General features: G+C 34.9%; 1 protein-coding gene across 6 annotated transcripts in view; it reads right to left on the reverse strand.

Annotated features, from left to right (window-relative positions):
- The window catches only part of LOC116169584 (protein sprint), a 189,340-nt gene that overhangs the window by 82,715 nt on the left and 88,001 nt on the right, over positions 1 to 18,624 (reverse strand). The window contains exon 1 of one of the 6 annotated variants that reach the window (XM_031485720.1): positions 11,482 to 11,602. The exons of the other annotated variants lie outside the window; for them this stretch is intronic. Coding sequence (XP_031341580.1) covers positions 11,482 to 11,552 — 71 coding nt within the window. The 5' untranslated portion in view covers positions 11,553 to 11,602. Of the gene's footprint in view, positions 1 to 11,481; positions 11,603 to 18,624 lie in introns of those variants that run through there. 6 annotated transcript variants of the gene reach the window in all.

Genomic DNA, 18,624 nt, shown 5'->3' on the forward strand with positions numbered 1-18,624 from the left:
CCTCATTCCGAGATTTCTACTTTTTATTAAATATAGTGTGCGTTTACAATGAACGTATACGTAAGAAATACATAAAACGTAAAAATTTCGCAAAGTTAAACTGTATAGAAACATACGAAGGTGTTTACAATGAACGTAATTTTTACGTACGTATACGTAAGTCGCAAAGGTTGAAAATGTTTCAAAGTTACGTACGGTCAAATATCATACTACTTGTAGTATGATCTTTGGTTTATTGTAAACAGTGAAGTAAATTTACGGAAACGATACGGATATGTACGAGTAAAGGTTGATTCTCACTTAACATAACGTTTCCATACCATATCCTTTCCATAACCATTCCGTAAATTATTATACCTAGGAAATATGACCTTTAAGTGATATGTGCGTAAGACATTCAGTCGCGCGCTAATACACATTCGTCTTCCATATGTGAACGGAAAGGAGAATGTGTATTAGCGCGCGGCTGAATGTCTTACGCACATTTCACTTAAAGGTCAATTTCATAGGTATAATAATTTACGGAATGGTTATGGAAAGGATATGGTATGGAAACGTTATGTATAGTGAGAATCAACCTTTACGGTTTATGAAATATTTACGTATACGTTCATTGTAAACGCACACTTAGTAACAGTAGTATATACATATACAAAGATCAATTCTGGATTATTTGGCGAAAAGTAATTATATCTCCCAAGGTGCTTCAAGGAAGTATTATTGCTTCATCAAAATTCGATTTGTAGGTGAATAAACCCCCGAAATGTGTATTATTCATGATAAAACTTACATACCTCGCCTGCGTTTTATGTCGATAAAAAACATAATTAGGCAATGTCATGCCATATTCCCCAAATTTTAGGGAATAAATAAACGTTTTAGTAAACGCGTGTAGTTCGCCGACGTTTTCTTCTAGTATAGTATAACGGCCTTTATTCAATAAATGACAACGAACAAATCGTCTATAAAAGTAGAATTTAATTTAGCTTCCTCGGACAAGAATTCAATTAGAGAGTAAAGTCCGTCAAATTCATTCCTTTTAGTTAAAAATTACCCCCAATTTTCACTAATAACGATCGAAAGCCCTCACATAGCATTTTTAGTAATTAAAAAAAAGGTTCTCCTCACCGTACATGCGTTGCGAGTTGAAATAATGAATGACAGCGAAATACACATAAACCGAAATGGAAAAGTTGAAAATCGAAAAGAAAGTAGGGATTATAGAAATAAGACCCTCCACGCCATTCACCTGATGTACCATATTCGTATATAAGGAAAAAATTATTCTTTTGAATTTCTCCCTAATCCATTTCATTCGCCTTCCGCTCCCCATTCCACCCTCATTACATTATCGAACAAAAAATAAAACTCTAAATCGGAGTTGTGATTTGGCCTTTTCGCTCTCAAAATTAGAATGATAAAAAAAACACCGTAAACATTCGCTTCTTCGCGGCTTTATACTACGATCGAAAAGTTTCGGTTAGCGCAACAGATACGCATTAACATATAAATAGCGCCGTAACGACTTCATGCAAAATAAAGCGATTTCAAAATTAATTTGTAATCCCGTCGCCCCTTAATGCGTTGTGTTGGTAAGCCGCGAAATCTATTTTCACACCTGTTTAATTATTTTGTTGTTAACTTATTAATTTGTCGCGATTTTCATGTAACCAACAAGATGATTATTCAATTCAGCTAGATCGGATTGTCGAACCATAATTAAGGATCATTCAATTTCAGCTATTTCGTAGAGTTTTAGTTGTAATCAATCACCAAGGGAGTGAAACATGCATTTTAAAATAGAAAAATCCTGCTTCTGTAAATTTTGAAACTTTATTGAAGTTGGAAATAGCATTTTCCCGCAATAGATGTGCCTATTCAGCGATAAATATGCAAACGCTTACAATACCCTACCTTAGTCAACAACAAGTATCATAAAAAGAACCCACCCCTATGTCTAACGCACCCAGCTACAATTTATGGAAGACCTATGGAAGCACGAACTGACGAAATTACCAAGAAAGTTGAAGATTTGGTGTTGATTGCGACCGAGTAAAAATTTTGGTTATGGGGAAAGAAAGGAAGGAGACTTCATATAATTTCCAAATGAGCAAAGTGCCGGCACAATGGATTCCCAAAAGTTTCCAAGCCCGAACAAAACTGTGTATACGACAATTTCTCGAATAGAATTTGACTGCTATTCCAAGTGATGAGACCTGGAGACAGCACTAGAATCCTCCTACAAAATAAGAGTCTATGGTTTCATAAAGACTATCCGGCACCCAAAAATGTAAATTGAAAAAACAGAAAGAATACGAAGAGCAAACGAAAAGCAACATGGAGAGACGAGATAGGTAACGAGGCTTGGACTTTCGCCACAGATAGAGTCAAGGAAAGGATGCAAAAAAGGGTAAACTAGGTACGAAAAGGAGGGGGTTTGCACGACGAATGGAAGGAAGGGGTAATAGTGCCGATTTTCAAAATCGGGAACAAATCTCGTATGGGAAATTATAGGGAATGTCTACGGCGTATGTAGAATCTAAGCAATCTACTGAACGAAATAAATGAACGAGAAGAGGATGTTGCAGGAATAACACAAATGGGAGTCTGAAGTGTTTTGGACATGTAAAGGAGTAAGACAGAGAGATGCCTTCTTAGCCCAACCTTACTTAGAAATGTGTAGAAATTAAGTATTTAGGGTACCACATGCAAAGAAACAATGGGTCAAATGCGCAGATACGGGAATTAAGGAAAAAGGAGGTGGTGGCAATGAGACAGGAGTGGGGAATTGGAAATAGGGGGTTCAAGAATTATTGTAGAAGAAGAAAAACCTACTCGATGCAATGGCGAGAGGGGTGCTCATGTACGGAACGTGGGTATGGCCGTATGGGGTTGGAGGGTATGGTAGGAACGGAAAAAGGACAAGAAGATATTGTATCATATATGTGCATAATTGGGTTAAACGGAAGGACGGCAAAATGTTTATTAGAAGAAGAAACTAAAATGGAAAAGATACGAAGGCAAGATTGGAGGAAAGGGACGACACAGAAATCAAATTAGTAAAAGATTGCTTTGCAACGAGGAGGAACGCAAAAGGAATGAGGGTATAACTAAGAAGAAAGTATTACGGAAGAAATGGTTAAGGGCGGGCTGAGATGGAAAGGGGGAAAGGAGTAGAAGAAAAGATGAAAAATGAGCTGGAAAAAAGGGGGCTGCAATGCACAAATGTAATAACCGAGGGTGACTATAGAGAGCGCGCGAGGAAGTAGCAGATATAAAGAGCTAATAAGGAAATGGTTACCAAAATATTTGTGGGAAGGGAGAAAAAATATTAAAACAATAGCGTGTCGTACAAAAGGTTTCATAATTTAGCCGGATTTCTGGAAGTATGCAGTGCGATAGATGGCACCATAATAAATATCGATGCCCCAGCGTGACATAATTGGTGACACACTATATTTATGGCCTCACAGGACAGTGATGAATTGATGATCAATGGTTCCGGGCCGACTGACAATTCTGATTGGTTCCAATGAACTGGGTTCGTGTAAAGATTAATTCACTAGACTGAACAGCTCAGCTCAGGAATCCAGTCACTGGAGTCCAGCTATTGACCTACTTACTGACCTCGTGTAAACGCGGCATAGACCAGTACTGGCCTAAGCTAAGATACGTTTTATTTATTCTGCTAGTAGATATCACATGTACGGTCATTGGCAAAAGTAATGATCGCCTAACCTAATAGGTAAACTCTGTCTGAAGCTCGGTCTGAAGGATAATCTACCTCTTTACAGTACGTGACGTTATTACGCCCCCCAGGTACAACCATGAAATTGAGCTAGAGGGCACCCGAGGGCACCTTAAGTAAGCGTTTTCAACAAAAAATTTGCAGGAGAAGCACAATCTTAATACAAAGTGCACATTATAATTCCGTCAAAATGTGAGGTTATGTTACTCCATATTTCATGATTACTTTTAAGTTGGTAAGAGTGCGAGTAACATTCCAACTTCAATTTCTTAAGAGGTTATGTTATTTTTCCATGATAGTACTGTAGAATTATTTGGTTGTTTGTCGCCCCTACAAATTTGCCGCTATGTCCCCAGGCCCATATGGCCCCATAGTAAATTCGGCCCTGCGTATAGGTCAACAAAGTTTGAACCGAATCGTGTTCCCGGAGAGACAGACGGACACCAATGACTCCTCTAAAAGCAATAAAGCTTTCTCAATCAGTTTAAATGTAGGTATTTGGAAAGAAGCTATATTTCATATTTTTTCTCACTCATTACATATATTATCTTTATTACATTTAAACGTTGGTTCTCTTGCCTGCCTTTTCCACTTACTTTATACATAAAAAATGTGTATTCATTCTGTGCTAATAATTCTATCAATTAACGTGGTATTGGGAAATGTAATCAACTTCATATTCCATATAAGTTATGGTCAAAATGGAAAAAATCAACCACGTAACTGCCACAATTTTAATTCAAAACGGTGGTGTACTTCTGTTGCGAAAATAAGTATGATTTGTCACGCTCTCTCCACGTCGGAACTGCAGCTACATAGCCACATCAATTCTGTTTTTTTCCATATTTTACAAATAAATGGGATTTTCTCTGTAAACTGTCAGAGTTTAATTGCTTGTACGTTGTAAAAACGACAATCGTCCAAATTTGAATTTAAGTCCATTAATTTGACGTAATATTCCTTGTTGATCCCTTCCCTGTATCGCGTTGGTGTTAGTGTACAATTTAAAAGGGATTTATTTATCTTTGTGCTGCCATAAATCAACATAAAATGCTTTTTATGAGAATGTTAATTTTTTTGTGGCGGTTGTAAAGCATCTTTTTAATCAGACGGATATATAAAACGCACGACGTGAAGTTCAAGTTTTTATAATCCACATTTTACTACATTCAAATGGATGATAATTCAGCTAGACGTCCATTAATTTCCTACAAACATTTTAGATGGCGAGTTATTGTAAGTACAAGAGACCATATTTTTTGGCAGTCGCCCAAGACAAGCTTAAAACTCGTTTTTATTCGGCTGATTTCGTGACTTGATTTATGTTATTCGAAAAGGTAATTGATTTGAAAAGTAAACGGGCGTAGAAATGAAACAAATGTAGATGATCGATTATACAAGTTAAAAAGTTGTAAATATTCGCGTGAAAACGTAAATGCTATGTTTCAATTTGAAAATAATAAGTTCAATTCAATTAGAACTCTGTATTAGGTACATGAGTTAAATTTCAAGTAATGTGAATACATTAGAAATTGGTACATTGTATTCATTTGCACTTTGCAAAGGTCGTAAGGATGTATTAAGTGTAATGAGCCCTTCACGCTTGTGTTGATTATACTATTTTTGGTATGATCGGCCCGAGAAGTACTCAAAATTATTCTTGCAGTGATATTACAATTGTATTATTCAACTTTTCTAAATTACCTTTGATTTTACTTTAATTACACATTTTTCTGAAGCTTAAGCAACGACTGAAAGAAAATTTAAGTCTGAGTTTTCAGTTTTTCAAATTAATTGAATTTACAAACATTTTAAATTGGAAAATTTGATGAAGTCTCCTAATGTCTCTGGGTGTTCGCCCGTCAGGATGCTAAACTATATTTTAATTTCATACTGTGCATTATTAAAAGGTAAATCCACATTACGAAACAAAGAAGTAAATTAGACCAACAGAATCGCAGGATCAAAAAAAGCTTAAAATTAGGAGGTGTTCTATTCGGAAAAACGGACGAGCGAGCACGTCGCGGAAAAACTGAAAACACAAAAAGGATAAAGGCGACCGCAACCGTTCAACTACCGAAAGGCCTTATCTTTATACAGTTGAGTGAGTAACGAACTGAAAGTATAATATTTCCGAGCCTCATTAAATTTAAATACGGCATTAAACATATTTCCGTATACAAAAACTACGGGCTAGAGCGAGATGCAGCAGCAAACTGGTAAAGACGGAAGTTTAAGAGCATAACAGCAAGATATCATCACGGCGTGGTGAGAGCGGACCCCTGGGTGTATTTAATAAATTTACGGTGCCCAGAGGACGTTAATTATTTAATTTAATTAAAAGGTAGTTTAGATGAAAAGTGAAAACCACTTTGTACACAGTCTTCTACAAAGGGCCTATCGAAGTACGGGCCGTTAAAAGCGTTAATGCAATACTTCCTAGACAGAAGACACGTTCAAAAATAGCACGTTTATTGCAAACAGAATTTCCACCAATGCGGTCAATGTGCCGAGAACTTCGAGTTCGCCAAAAATAAAAGAAAAGTTGCAGGAAACTTTTAATGTACATAAAACTCTGGTACAGATGTTCATATCATTACAGTCAGAACTTTCCCGATTGTTTATTAGGGGAAAAGGGAAAATTTCGATATAATTTTCAATCTGAAAATACAACTGGAAGAAAAGTATTTCAGGTTCTGTTATTTTCTAATGCTCGGAGTTATGCTGTTGTAGATTTAGGAACAAGAAGTTCATAACATAAAGAATTATTAATTTGGATGTTGTCATCTTTTAAATCTTTGATAAAAATACTAAAATTCTCTGGTATTTGTATGTACGGAAATAGTTTACAAGTATTAAAAAATACTGTTGGTTGGCACTCACATATACTATTAATCACGTCTACCACGTTACATGTAAGTCTTTTAACACTCAATTACGTGAATTATTAGACATAGCATAACCGGAAATACTTTGGTGTAGTAATAAATTTGACTGTCCCTTGAGACAACACGTAACAGTAAAGTAAAAGCCTCGGTAAAAGCATTGTGTACCAACATACGTTTCAAGAATAATTATGAAAAACAAGCTGTCTCGTATACAAAACACAACAGATAGGTAACATACAAACTTCATATAAATTAGGATGGGTTATATACCAAACTACTTCAACTGGACGTATGTAAATAAAACGTTATGTTGACACGTTTTTTTTTATTGTTTTCTTAGCCTATTCATTTCGATCTATTGTGGTCATCCATGAGATGTTGACTAGGAATTTCCAAGAAAATAAGAAGAGATATGAAGACAACAGAAAAGAAACAAAAAAGATACGCATATAAAAAGACAGGAAGAGAATGGAAGAAGAAATACAAAAAAAGGCTAAACCACTATACTGTAGAGATAAAGAAGGAAACCTGGTAGGCGACACAGTGGTTAATTGGGTGGAACGCTTTAAAGAAATCCTAGGAAACAACGATGAGGAAACAGGCATGGCGGAACACGACGAGAAGATGAGGAGGAAGGACGGATTAAGCACCCAGAGAAAAGGAAGTGAGGAATGAAATAAACCACTTGAATCACAATAAGAACCCATTATAGCCATCAAGATCTGTCAGAAACAGAGATAGACCAAATAATTCGAAAAGCGTGTCATCACTTTCTCTTTAAAATTTCTTTGGAATAGCTTTAACAAATACGCTGTATTTCTGTACTTCATGAAAAATTCACTAAAAATGTTGAAAAAAAAACTGTAGAAAAATTGATTCTGTTAAGTTTGTTATGGTTATGCTGCCGTAGATACGCAGAAATGCCACAACCGTTTTAGTTCCTAACTCCCCTCAGCAAAAGTTTCTCCTGTGTTTTCCGCATTTTTAGAAAAGACGATACTGGAACTAAATTTATGGAGTTTCGTGGTATTTCGAAAGATTAAGACATTCTATATTTCTTTGGAGTGTTTTTCCGCAAACAAAATTGCTGTTCCTGATCCATCATTCGAGTGATAAGATATGTCTTCCTTTTCGCTTTCTGGAAAACTGTTGATCAATTCTCATTCGCTTTGGTTTATGAATTCTTGGTACCTGTTTCTCAAACGACAGTGACCAAACTCATAGAAGAGATTGATTGTGTTTCTCCTTCGAAGTACAATCAAATCCTCGATCAAATCACATTAAGTTAAGGAAAGAGTAACTGACCGCATGGTACTCAATAGCACACACTTGTCTAATTTCCTTACATGAAAACCTAGGGAGTTTGATGATTAAAGCCATTTTGCACAATTGTATATCGGACCAAAATAAACTCTATTGCCTGGCTGTAACTTTTGAACTAGGAGCGCAATCTTGGAACTGTTTGAAATTGTGGATTCTATAGGCCACATTCTATAAGAAAATTTTTTTCCGGGTCGATCTGAGAATTTTTTTTTGGGGGCCTCAAAAAAAGGCAGTGTAGGTATAACCTTCCTTTTTTGCCAAAAATCGACTGCACCAAAATTTCTCGGGAAAACGCTTTCTCTTATTAATTTTGGGGCGTAGAATCCAAAACAATTCGTACTTTTTCGATCAGACTTCTCAATCAAAAGTTATACACCAGAAACCAATTTCGAAAAAAAATTCAAAGGGCTGTAACTTTTGAACTAGCAGCCCAATCTTGGAACTGTTTGAAATTGTGGATTCTACAGGCCACATTCTATAAGAAAATTTTTTTCCCGGGTCGATCTGAGATAATTTTTTTTGGGGCCTCAAAAAAAGGCAGTGTATAACCTTCATTTTTTGCCAAAAATCAACTGCACCAAAATTTCTCGGGAAAACACTTTTTGTTATTAACTTTGGGGCGTAGAATCCAAAACAATTCGTACTTTTTCGATCAGACTTCTCAATCAAAAGTTACCTATAGACTAGAAACCGAGCTAGAAACCAATTTCGAAAGAAAATTCAAAGGGTTGTAACCAGGCTCTATTGATTAGGTTGTATCGAGGGTTGTATTAAGTGTTAAATATTCTATAGCCACTGTACCCACTAAAACAAAACCTCAAAGTTGAATAACAAAAATGCCTTTGAGGATTATTTGGTCTCACCAAAACACTAAATATTTCAATAAAAAAGATGTTTAAAAAAATATGCATAAGGTACAATCCCCCCCCTCTAGTCTCTCGTCTCTCATTGCCAGAGGTGTTTGTTATGACAAACCGAGGACAAACTATTTGAAACAGATGACCATTCGCCCAAACCGAAAATTTAGAAAGGTGATAGATTTTAGCATTTTACAGAAAAATTTAGCAAAAAGTACTAGACCATAACATCAATTACGGATACTAACTTTTGTTCTAACCCTACTCTGACGGAAACATAATCTCAAAGTCGATGAATCAGCTTAAATTGGACACCGAATGTTCAGATTAAATATATTTACAAAGCACTAACAAATTAACTAAACGTGAGGGTTTTCCATTCATGTTTCTTTATCAAAGTCGATATCATCGTCTTCATTTGACGTAAAAATCTAATAGAGATATTATTCGCGTTATTAGTAATTAATTGCACTACAGGAAAATACTAAAGTACTCGTACAGGGCTCTTTGTAATTCTTGTACAAAAAAGTGCATCTTAAATTTGATTATTTACATGAACATTTTACAGAAGAACAGCCTTGGTCTGCAGCTGCATTTAGACAATTCTTCAATTGTTTCATAAACTGATGCTCCATTTCCAGCCTTTGGAGGTCTTTGGCTCCTAATGTCTAAATTACCCTACAGATGTCCGGCTTGGAATGTACGTATTTTAAACTCGCCCATCGATTTGAGAAGAGGAGATATTTTTTCAAAGGTAGATTTTCTTGCCAGCAACTTTTTTGACTTTAAGAGCAAACTATGAAACGCTATCGCAGCTTTAAAGGCATGCAATCTGCGTAAAGCATGTGACTTTTTTTTAAGCTAATTTTTCAGGTATAAAATGTGCTGGCAAGGGGTTGGTCACTACTTATTTTAGGGGACAAAGATTTCCTTCATTGTCTAAAATTGCCACCATTGTCCTTAACTTCCCCAACATTTCTAGCATTGCCGTAAATTTCCCCAAATGTACTCAAAACTTCTCGGAATTAGCGTGAAATGAGTAGTTGCTTCCACATAGAAACCTTTTATTTCATTAAAATTTCCTCTAGATTTCCGCAGAATTTCCTCTTATTCCTCAAAATTTCCTAATATTTCCCTAGAATTTCATAATTCCTTTGAAATTTTCTCCTATTTCCCCAAAATTTCCTCGAATTTCGTCCATTGCCTACATATTTCCCAGCTAATTCTTCGAAATTTCCTATATGAGGGACAAGAATTTCCTTCTTAATCAACCCCTCTTAAATTTCTTCTGGGTTCCCGAGCAATAACCGATCCAAATGTCTCTTTTGGGTAACTGTCCAATTAAGCTGTCGATATTTCTGTGAATTTTAAGTTTGCACGACATTTCGAACTTAATAATTATTGTATTTTACGTTTTCTGATGACAGCAATCCACGATCAGATATAAATTTTAGGACAAACTTTTTCTCAAAACTTATGTCCCATGCATTATTCCCCCTTCACACAGTTTCTAATGTAATTTCACACATATAATAATAATTGGTGATTTTTCTAATATGAAAACCAGCAACATGACGTTTGTACATAATGGTTGATATTTTTCTTGTTTACTGTTACATTTAATTTCGTCTCGCTCCACAAGAATATATTGTATATCCAACGATAATTAGTAATCCAGCTTTGTCTCGAGTTTTGTATATAAATCATCTGTGAAAATTGAAAATTATTTCCTGTTTCTTGATTTATGACCATTAGCTATAATATGAACCACGTAACCGCTATTTAATAACGCTTGAATCGAATATCCAAAATGTTTTCTTCTTGATTATAAATCTTTTAATATTGCCAACCTACACTCAAAACAATCTTTTTAAATATATACCATATCCCAAATGCGATTTTTGTTAAGGACTATGAAATATGCGCCTATTTCCTTCAAATAGGTACATTGTATAAGGACACATGAAATTATTCCGAAGACGATTAAAAGAGCAGTATGGCTTTATGAAAAATGATTTTAAAAACATGTCGGTAGAAATTGGCAAATTATGTACGGGAATCCTAAATAGTTTTCCTCAATTTTTATGGCGGTAAACTGCGGGCGACTGGAAATTCACTGTTCACTTGTCATAAATAGAATTGTATGAGAATGCGGAATAGGTTGCGTACGTTGATCTTATAACTTTAATTACATTCAGATTCCCGGCTTTGTACTAGTTAAGCGTTTATTAATTTCTGCTTTTAATAGTTATTCATTTCCGGATTAAAACTTATTTCTTCTGAATGGAAATTATTTCTTATAGTATCCGGCTTTGTTTCCTTTGCCACAACTTTATTATGGGACGTTAAAAAGGCCTAATCTAACACTTTAGATTCATAGAAGGTAGATTTCAGAAGGAACTTTTGGGAAAGAAAAGTTAATTCACACCGCAATATTAAACAATACTGCCTTTAGGGCAAGGAATACTTTCCATCATTTTGTGGCAATTTCTAATATTGGAATTGTATGTGAGCTGCTTAATTCAACCTACATTTTTGACAATTAAAGGTTGTTATAATAATAGTGTGAATGAAATTAAGGACATCTGCTCGTTTGCATCACTGATTTTATGTCATTGACATCACCAATTAAATATCCTAAATACTGCTATAGGTAAAAACTCACTCGTAGGAAGAAAAAGAATTCCTGTATCCTTTGGTTTGCATTAAGATGCTGGTGTAGCGGGTAATCATCATTTTGAGCACCAGCACAGAAATAATCACAAACACTGAAATAACACACTCGCATTAGAAAGTGCACGGTGCATTCGCGAGGCAGCGACCGTCGGCAACTACTAAAAGAAAAAGGAAAAGCAAAGTAAGCAGTAAGTAAATGACCTTGAATTAGTGATTCAACAAAGTTGTCTGTGTATAAACTAACTAAAAAAAGGTGGGACGTTGTAAATTTTGCAAAGTGTATACAAAAGTGATCACAGAATTTCCGGCACCGCCGTTTTTTTTTAATGCGGGCAATAGACGACAACTTTTATGTATTCAAACGAGCTCGTTCTGTTTGCTTTATAATTGTTCAAAAGAAACTTGCAATTTGCTATAAATCAGTGGAAATTGAAACGGCAGCGTCAAGCAGGCGCTAGTATAGCTGCAATAAAACAATTCCCTAAACAAGAATGAGAAATTTACCCCTTAGCTTCGAAGGCGTTCAATTCATTTCATGCAAACTTTTGAGGGGAGAACTAAAATGACGTTAAAATTCAGATTTTTAATAACTGAACGTGAAAGAAAGCGAAAGTTTTCGGTTTTACGCCACAAACTAGCTTTATGATCAAATTTTAATCACGGATCCAGTTTACAATTTGAGTTTCACTTATTATTTTACAGGACTTAGCGAGAGTAAAAATGTGTGGCTCATCTGAAAAAAAATAAAGAAGTCTGCCTTCTACTTCTGTCAAATTTGGCGCGATCATTTTTCACGAACATAAAAGAAATTCACGCCCATATATTCATAAAAGTTTATTATATGACAAAAATTGACGCGCTCCTATCAGTATCGGGCATACAGTTCTTCCGTCATCCGTGTAGTAGAAAAATGATGGAGCTTTGCCCATTTTTCCCAAATTGAATATAAGATCGGCACAAAAACTCTATAATGCTACCCAGTGGATGTACTCGAAAATTTATTGACCGCGTGTAAACTTTAACTATATTATTATGACTAATGGCCGTCGACAAAAACAGAAGGAAGAAGTTACTATTTGCTCGTGTTGAATATAATTATACGGTTGCATAGTGCGCTGTTTCCGAAGTTAGTGTTAAATTGTTATGCTGTCATGCTACCATTAAGGAAATGTGTTCGTTCTTAATTAAGTTCATCCACACTATGTATTTTACGGAATTAAAACATGTAGGTCGCGTCTCTCAACTTTAGGGTGAAATTTATTTGTTCCGGTTTTCTTGTCTGTATACGTTCCACGCTTATCTATGAGATTAGAAATGTATAACACGAATCGTCATTAGTAAGAACATGGTAAGCAACTAAGCAATGCATATATTACCGTTTTAAGGACTTAGATAGTCCAAAGAATGAGTGTGCTTGGCTACTGTAGGACAATGATCAATTTGCATACTTTACACTAGGCTAACTCTGTGATTTCAACAATATGCCGTTAGCATGCCTGTAAATGAAATACCTATGTTGTGATCAAACTAGATACAATCCAATCGTATTATATCTCCTACCTTATATCTTTACACCTCAAATATAGTAAAAGAAAGGTAATCTGCAATACATGCACCCCTTGTATACATTGCGGAGCTTTCACGACTACTTTTTTACTTCTTTAGAGTTTAGAAGATTTGATTGAACTCTATGGTAAATTCCCCAGCAATTCCCATCGACTCAAAAGCAACTATATTTATTAATTTTCCGACGTTCAGCCTCAGGAACCACCGCCGCACCGTAGGATCTACTGGTAGGCTGCTGTACCAACACATAAACTTATTGCGATATCCATACGCTAAGATTTGCGGGCTTCCACAAAAAAGGACATTAATCTTCTTTACAAACTTCGACTAACGTAAATATCAAAATTACAATTCCATCTCAAAACGGCTTAACACTATCTTGAAAAGAGACCTTAAGAGGGTCGCTTCTAATACGTTAATAATCTGTGCTTACCCCAAAGACCAACACGCGTTCTTCAAAAATAATCCTATTTATCTCCCAAAATGGCGCTAGATATTCAGCAATTCTCAAGTTGGTGGTTTATCAATCACAAGCTGAGCGGAGCAATGTAATCTTATATCTCCATTTACAAGGATGAAATTTGATACCAAACAATTTTCCTCATTTCTACAAAAAATTCGAATCCAAAATAATACATTTCTCGATACAAGGGGTCCATCAGATTTTGGTGCCACAAAAACTGTTATCCCATTACTTTCTTGAACCTTAGTGATTCCACCATTTTGCAGAACATTAAATTCTGTTTCTAGTTTCTGATGGTACTTGGGCAATCTCTGGTTTTAAAACAAATTGACTTGGAGCCTGCGGCCCGTGGATCAGCTACAGAGTTCTACGTCGGAGGGATAACAGCAAGATACTTAACATTTGCAATATTTAAAACAAAGAAACTGAACGAATTGACGACTAACATGAATACAAACAATCTTTATTACATGCAATATTTGAATATCAATTTTAACATCAATCATTTAAATATATAAATATTTAAATGCTACCCTCCCCAGAATAATGAGCTCATAACATAATTTTAAACTGTCCGTCTTACTCCTGAAGAAGCCGCAGCCGGTGGTGGATCCTTATGTGTTGATTATCGCCAGTGATTGCGCCACGGGCCTCCCAATCTTGCAGGTGTGTCTGGGGTTAATAGAAAATAACGGCTGGAATGCAAATGACTGCTACTGACTACTTAACATTTGCAATATTAAACAATTAACCAATTAACGAGCTATGAGTGTCTCACTTGCTTGTTGAATTTAGAAAGAACGTATCGAGCTTTACATCGTTATAGGGACCCTAAAATCCCTTCCTTCATGCGAGCAATTTGGAAAGTTTTAGCGAGTAATTTGATTTTATAATAAAATAAATTAAACAAATGTAGCAAACGAGCTCCTGGGTATGGCTTGACTTGGCATTACGTATCTATTATATGGCTAAAGCTATACGCATATTGAATTTCATGCAATTCGGTTCATAACTAACGGAGATGTCAAAAGGGCCTTCCTTATTTTGTGGTCTACATTGCCAATTCACGAACTCCGATCTACAAATTTGATTTAAAAAAACCCACCTGCACAATTTCACACAACACAAATGATTGTTCATTCTAATGAATGTCAATGTCAAGCCTATTAAAAATGGGAGATGGAGCGCGAAAAAATTAAGTTCAGAACAGAAACCACTAATGTTTCCATGAAAACGACGAAAGAACCCAAGCTTTCTATTTTTGATGTCTAAATTAAATTCAGAATTTTAGGAAGTTTCCTAATAACTTCTGGTATAAAATAAAGTTTTGTATTATACGCGAGGATGAAGGGAAAATAATAATCTCGTGACAGTTAATTCACTTGATGGTTAAAACATCCCTTTATCGTCTTGTATAATAAATAACTATGAATATTTGAATTTATCAACTTATTTCAAATCTTTATCTCGACGTAATATTTGCCAGAGTCGAACCGTGGTGGATTATTGTAAATCCCGAATATTTTAAATTAATTTTATTTGTTCCTCGATTATAAACGTCAAGAAATTATATGATAGGGTACCACTTTCAAAAGCTACTATTTGTAAAATGGACAGTTTAAATTCCTACATGCCGAATTGAAATAAAGAATCTACCTACAATTTTTAGATTTCACTAATTTTTCGCCCTTTCTAATGGCAAACACGCAGCTATGTTTACAACTTCTATATCATAAATTCACTTTGCACGCACTTTATAAATGTAAATGCGAGTGACCAATATCTGACAAAAGGTCATATAAAAATGCGTTGCTTATGGATGTTAAGATATTTTATTAAGATTCATCCGTGGGCATAATCCCTAATTTATATTTAATATTATATTTATACAAGTGAGTAACAAAATATTACATATCATTCACAAGGTAACAACGGCTTATACAAAAATTACAGAATCCGCCAGTAAACACCTTTATATCATTAAGTACATATTACATTAATCTCTTAAAACACAATGTTTTTAGCAATATGCGGGCCACTATTTCATGAAGCATTTGTTTCCATTGAAACTAACTGTCAGATAGATATAATGTTAACATGAAGGATCGAATCCTTAATTAATAAGCATTAATGATAAAGGAATGTTTTTCATTATGTGAATTTTTTCCACAAATATGGGGCGGTTTTTTTTTTCAAAATGTTTAAAACGTAATTTATATCGATACTTCCCAGGTTTGAGCTTTAACTACTACATCTGAAAACATTCCTGAACTATTTAGCAACAATTTCTGTTAAAAAGTTCTGTTTCATATGTCTCTGTTATAAATTGAGAATGAAAACGGGTCGGGCCCTGGTTCGAATCCGGGTTCGGGGTTGGATATTTATAAGTGTATAGCCCACTTAAAGCTAAAGCCCAAAAATAAATAAATAAATAAATAAAATTAGTCGCTTACCAATTTTTGGCATTAGCAAAATTTAGTCTTGCTAGCATGCCTTTTTGCAGTCAATTGATTTTTAGAGCTACAGTAAGTTTTAATGACTCGAAATATTATGCGCCTGTTTTTGATGCATTTTTGTCCCTAAATAAACCCCCCATAGAAAGCAAATCTTTGTATTGTCGAAAAGTTTCTTTGTTCTTATCGAAATCATCAAATTATTTAAATTATGATTTTGAATTGTTCCGTCTGATACGTAATATTTTGCAACATGTTCTGACACTTTTGTTGTTAAGGTATAATGTTGCTAATTTGCATCCATCTTGTACATTTTCAATCACTTAGAAGTAATGAATTACGAATGTTTCAGTAAAATTGTTTTTTGTACCGTACAATATTCATATATGTAGTCAGTAGTTTATGTAGGTACCACAAAAATTTACTTTTGACACTTGACAAAACCTTTTACTTTCATTGGCATCCTCCTCGCAAGTTTTAGTTTGTTGGAGATACGACAAAATATTGAATAATGCATTAAAGCAATTATCTCGGCAATTATCTCTTTGTTAGATATATTGACGGTGGGAATGAAGAAATTAAACAAAAATGATGAGAGGAAACAGCAACAAGACAAGTCTGAAGTCATGCAGCACGGAGTGAAGAGAAAATGGAAAAGGAATAGACGGAAGAAGCAGCCATGGACAGGAGGAGGTGCAGGGGGGGTTAATCCAACAAGCACATCAGGGCCTTCTAGGCCTGTAGAGGGTAAAGCTACACCATAATATAATGCTTCCAAAACGTCAAAAGTTGTATTCTTTGAATCTTTTATTTGCTCAGGTTTTTTAATGGTTTTATTACTGATCGTAACGTTAACAATTTGTATACAGATACACACAAAAAGTTAATGCCTTGTGTCAGATGCATAAGTTGTTGAAGATTTAATAAGCATTTACTGACAAAATAGGTGTATTATATCCTTAATAACGTCATTGCCCTCTTCCTCGTAAAAACTCTAATAACGCGAATCATATTTCATATTCTTAAGTGGCAATCTGTATTATTAAAATAAGAAAAGAGCAACAAGAAATACGTTCGCCCAACATAAAAATGTCGTTATTGAGTGAGACCAAAGACATTTTATTAAACGATATATTCTCGGTAGAGGTCTTTAAGTAAAGCATGAGCTATTTAGTACGAAAAAGAAGCGGAGAATAAAGCAAAAGAACTGCTATTAGGGTGAGAAGAAGCAGGTGGCGTAAAAAACACGAAGTGCTTATGGATGCTTAAGTACACCCTTTCAACTACACCAAAATTTTAGTAAATAGGAAAACGTTGCGCTTTATTATTCAGGTAGGTAACGTTTCAAATACGTACGGAAAGAGCTCGACGTGAGCGAAATAAAATTCTAACACGTCTTTCCTAATAAATATATGCACCAGCAAAGCTGCAAGATTAATGTTCCAAGTAAATTGCAAATAACTGCAGTGCAGAATAGAAAATACTGCATTTGTATAGCCGAATGCAGAGAGTACTATATAGTCGATTAGGTAATTTAAATGATTACTGGTAACGACGGTAATGTTTTTCTGATGGAAATTAATTAAAGGGAAAAATTTTGCGGCAAATTACATCGTAACATAACCGTTCGGCGTTCGTGTACAAATTTAAATTAATTTTCCTCTCTCGTTATGATCAAGTAATAACCGTTTAGACTCACTGCAATGAGATGATTAAATTGTAATAGTGCATCAGGCGCTACGAGAATTGTTCAAATGAAAATTGTAATACAAGTCTCACTATTCTACGAGCATATACAATAAATGTGCAGAATTGTCTTCTTTAGTTTTGTGTGCTTTTTTGGGACACATTTTTCACCAAGATTAATAAGTGTTCTCCGATACATAATAGTATTTTACATTATTAGCCAGGTAAGTGAGTTTTTACTGGCGATAGGAGAAGTCATCTCCTAGAGCCAGTAAAAACTATTACCTGGTGTATAATGTACAATATTTTATTTGTTACTCATTTGTAAACAATAGTAAACGTAAATAATTAGTTCTTAAATTGATCTCGAAGAAATGTCTAAATATCATGTTATCCATGTAACAGAGACTTCACATTAATTCTGACCAATGAAATTACTAGATTACTAACTTGTAAAATTTTTACAGGTCAGCTGTCAGTTTTACAGGTCAGCTGTCAGTTTTACAAGTCAGTAGCGTTTAAAGATGACGTTTACCCGTTTGCGTTTTGTCTTGTTAATCAACGTTTACAACTGAGTAACAAATAAAATAATTTATTGATTTGATATTGTGGTATAGTGTTTGTAAAGAAAATGAGGAACTAATTGCTATATCGAAATGCATGTGCATTATATTGTGAAAGCTCCCAATGACATTGACGTTGATTTTAACAAATATCACAAACAGAGAGTGCCCTTTGTTAACTTTTCAAACTACAAAAAAGCGAGATTTGTTTTAACGAAAGCTTTCGGTCTCATAATCAATGTAACACACATTGATTTAATCGTTAGTTACTTGGTATGTGCGCTTTGTAGGCTGTTCTAGGTTACAAGAGGCGGTGCTTTCTGAATTTAATTCTGACCAATTTCTTATTATAACATACCGCAAAAATGCAAGGGATGAATTGTGTACAGTGTGTTGATTTA

The sequence above is a fragment of the Photinus pyralis genome, unplaced genomic scaffold, assembly GCF_008802855.1.
Source record: "Photinus pyralis isolate 1611_PpyrPB1 unplaced genomic scaffold, Ppyr1.3 Ppyr1.4_LG4, whole genome shotgun sequence".
Taxonomy (NCBI): Eukaryota; Metazoa; Arthropoda; class Insecta; order Coleoptera; family Lampyridae; genus Photinus; species Photinus pyralis.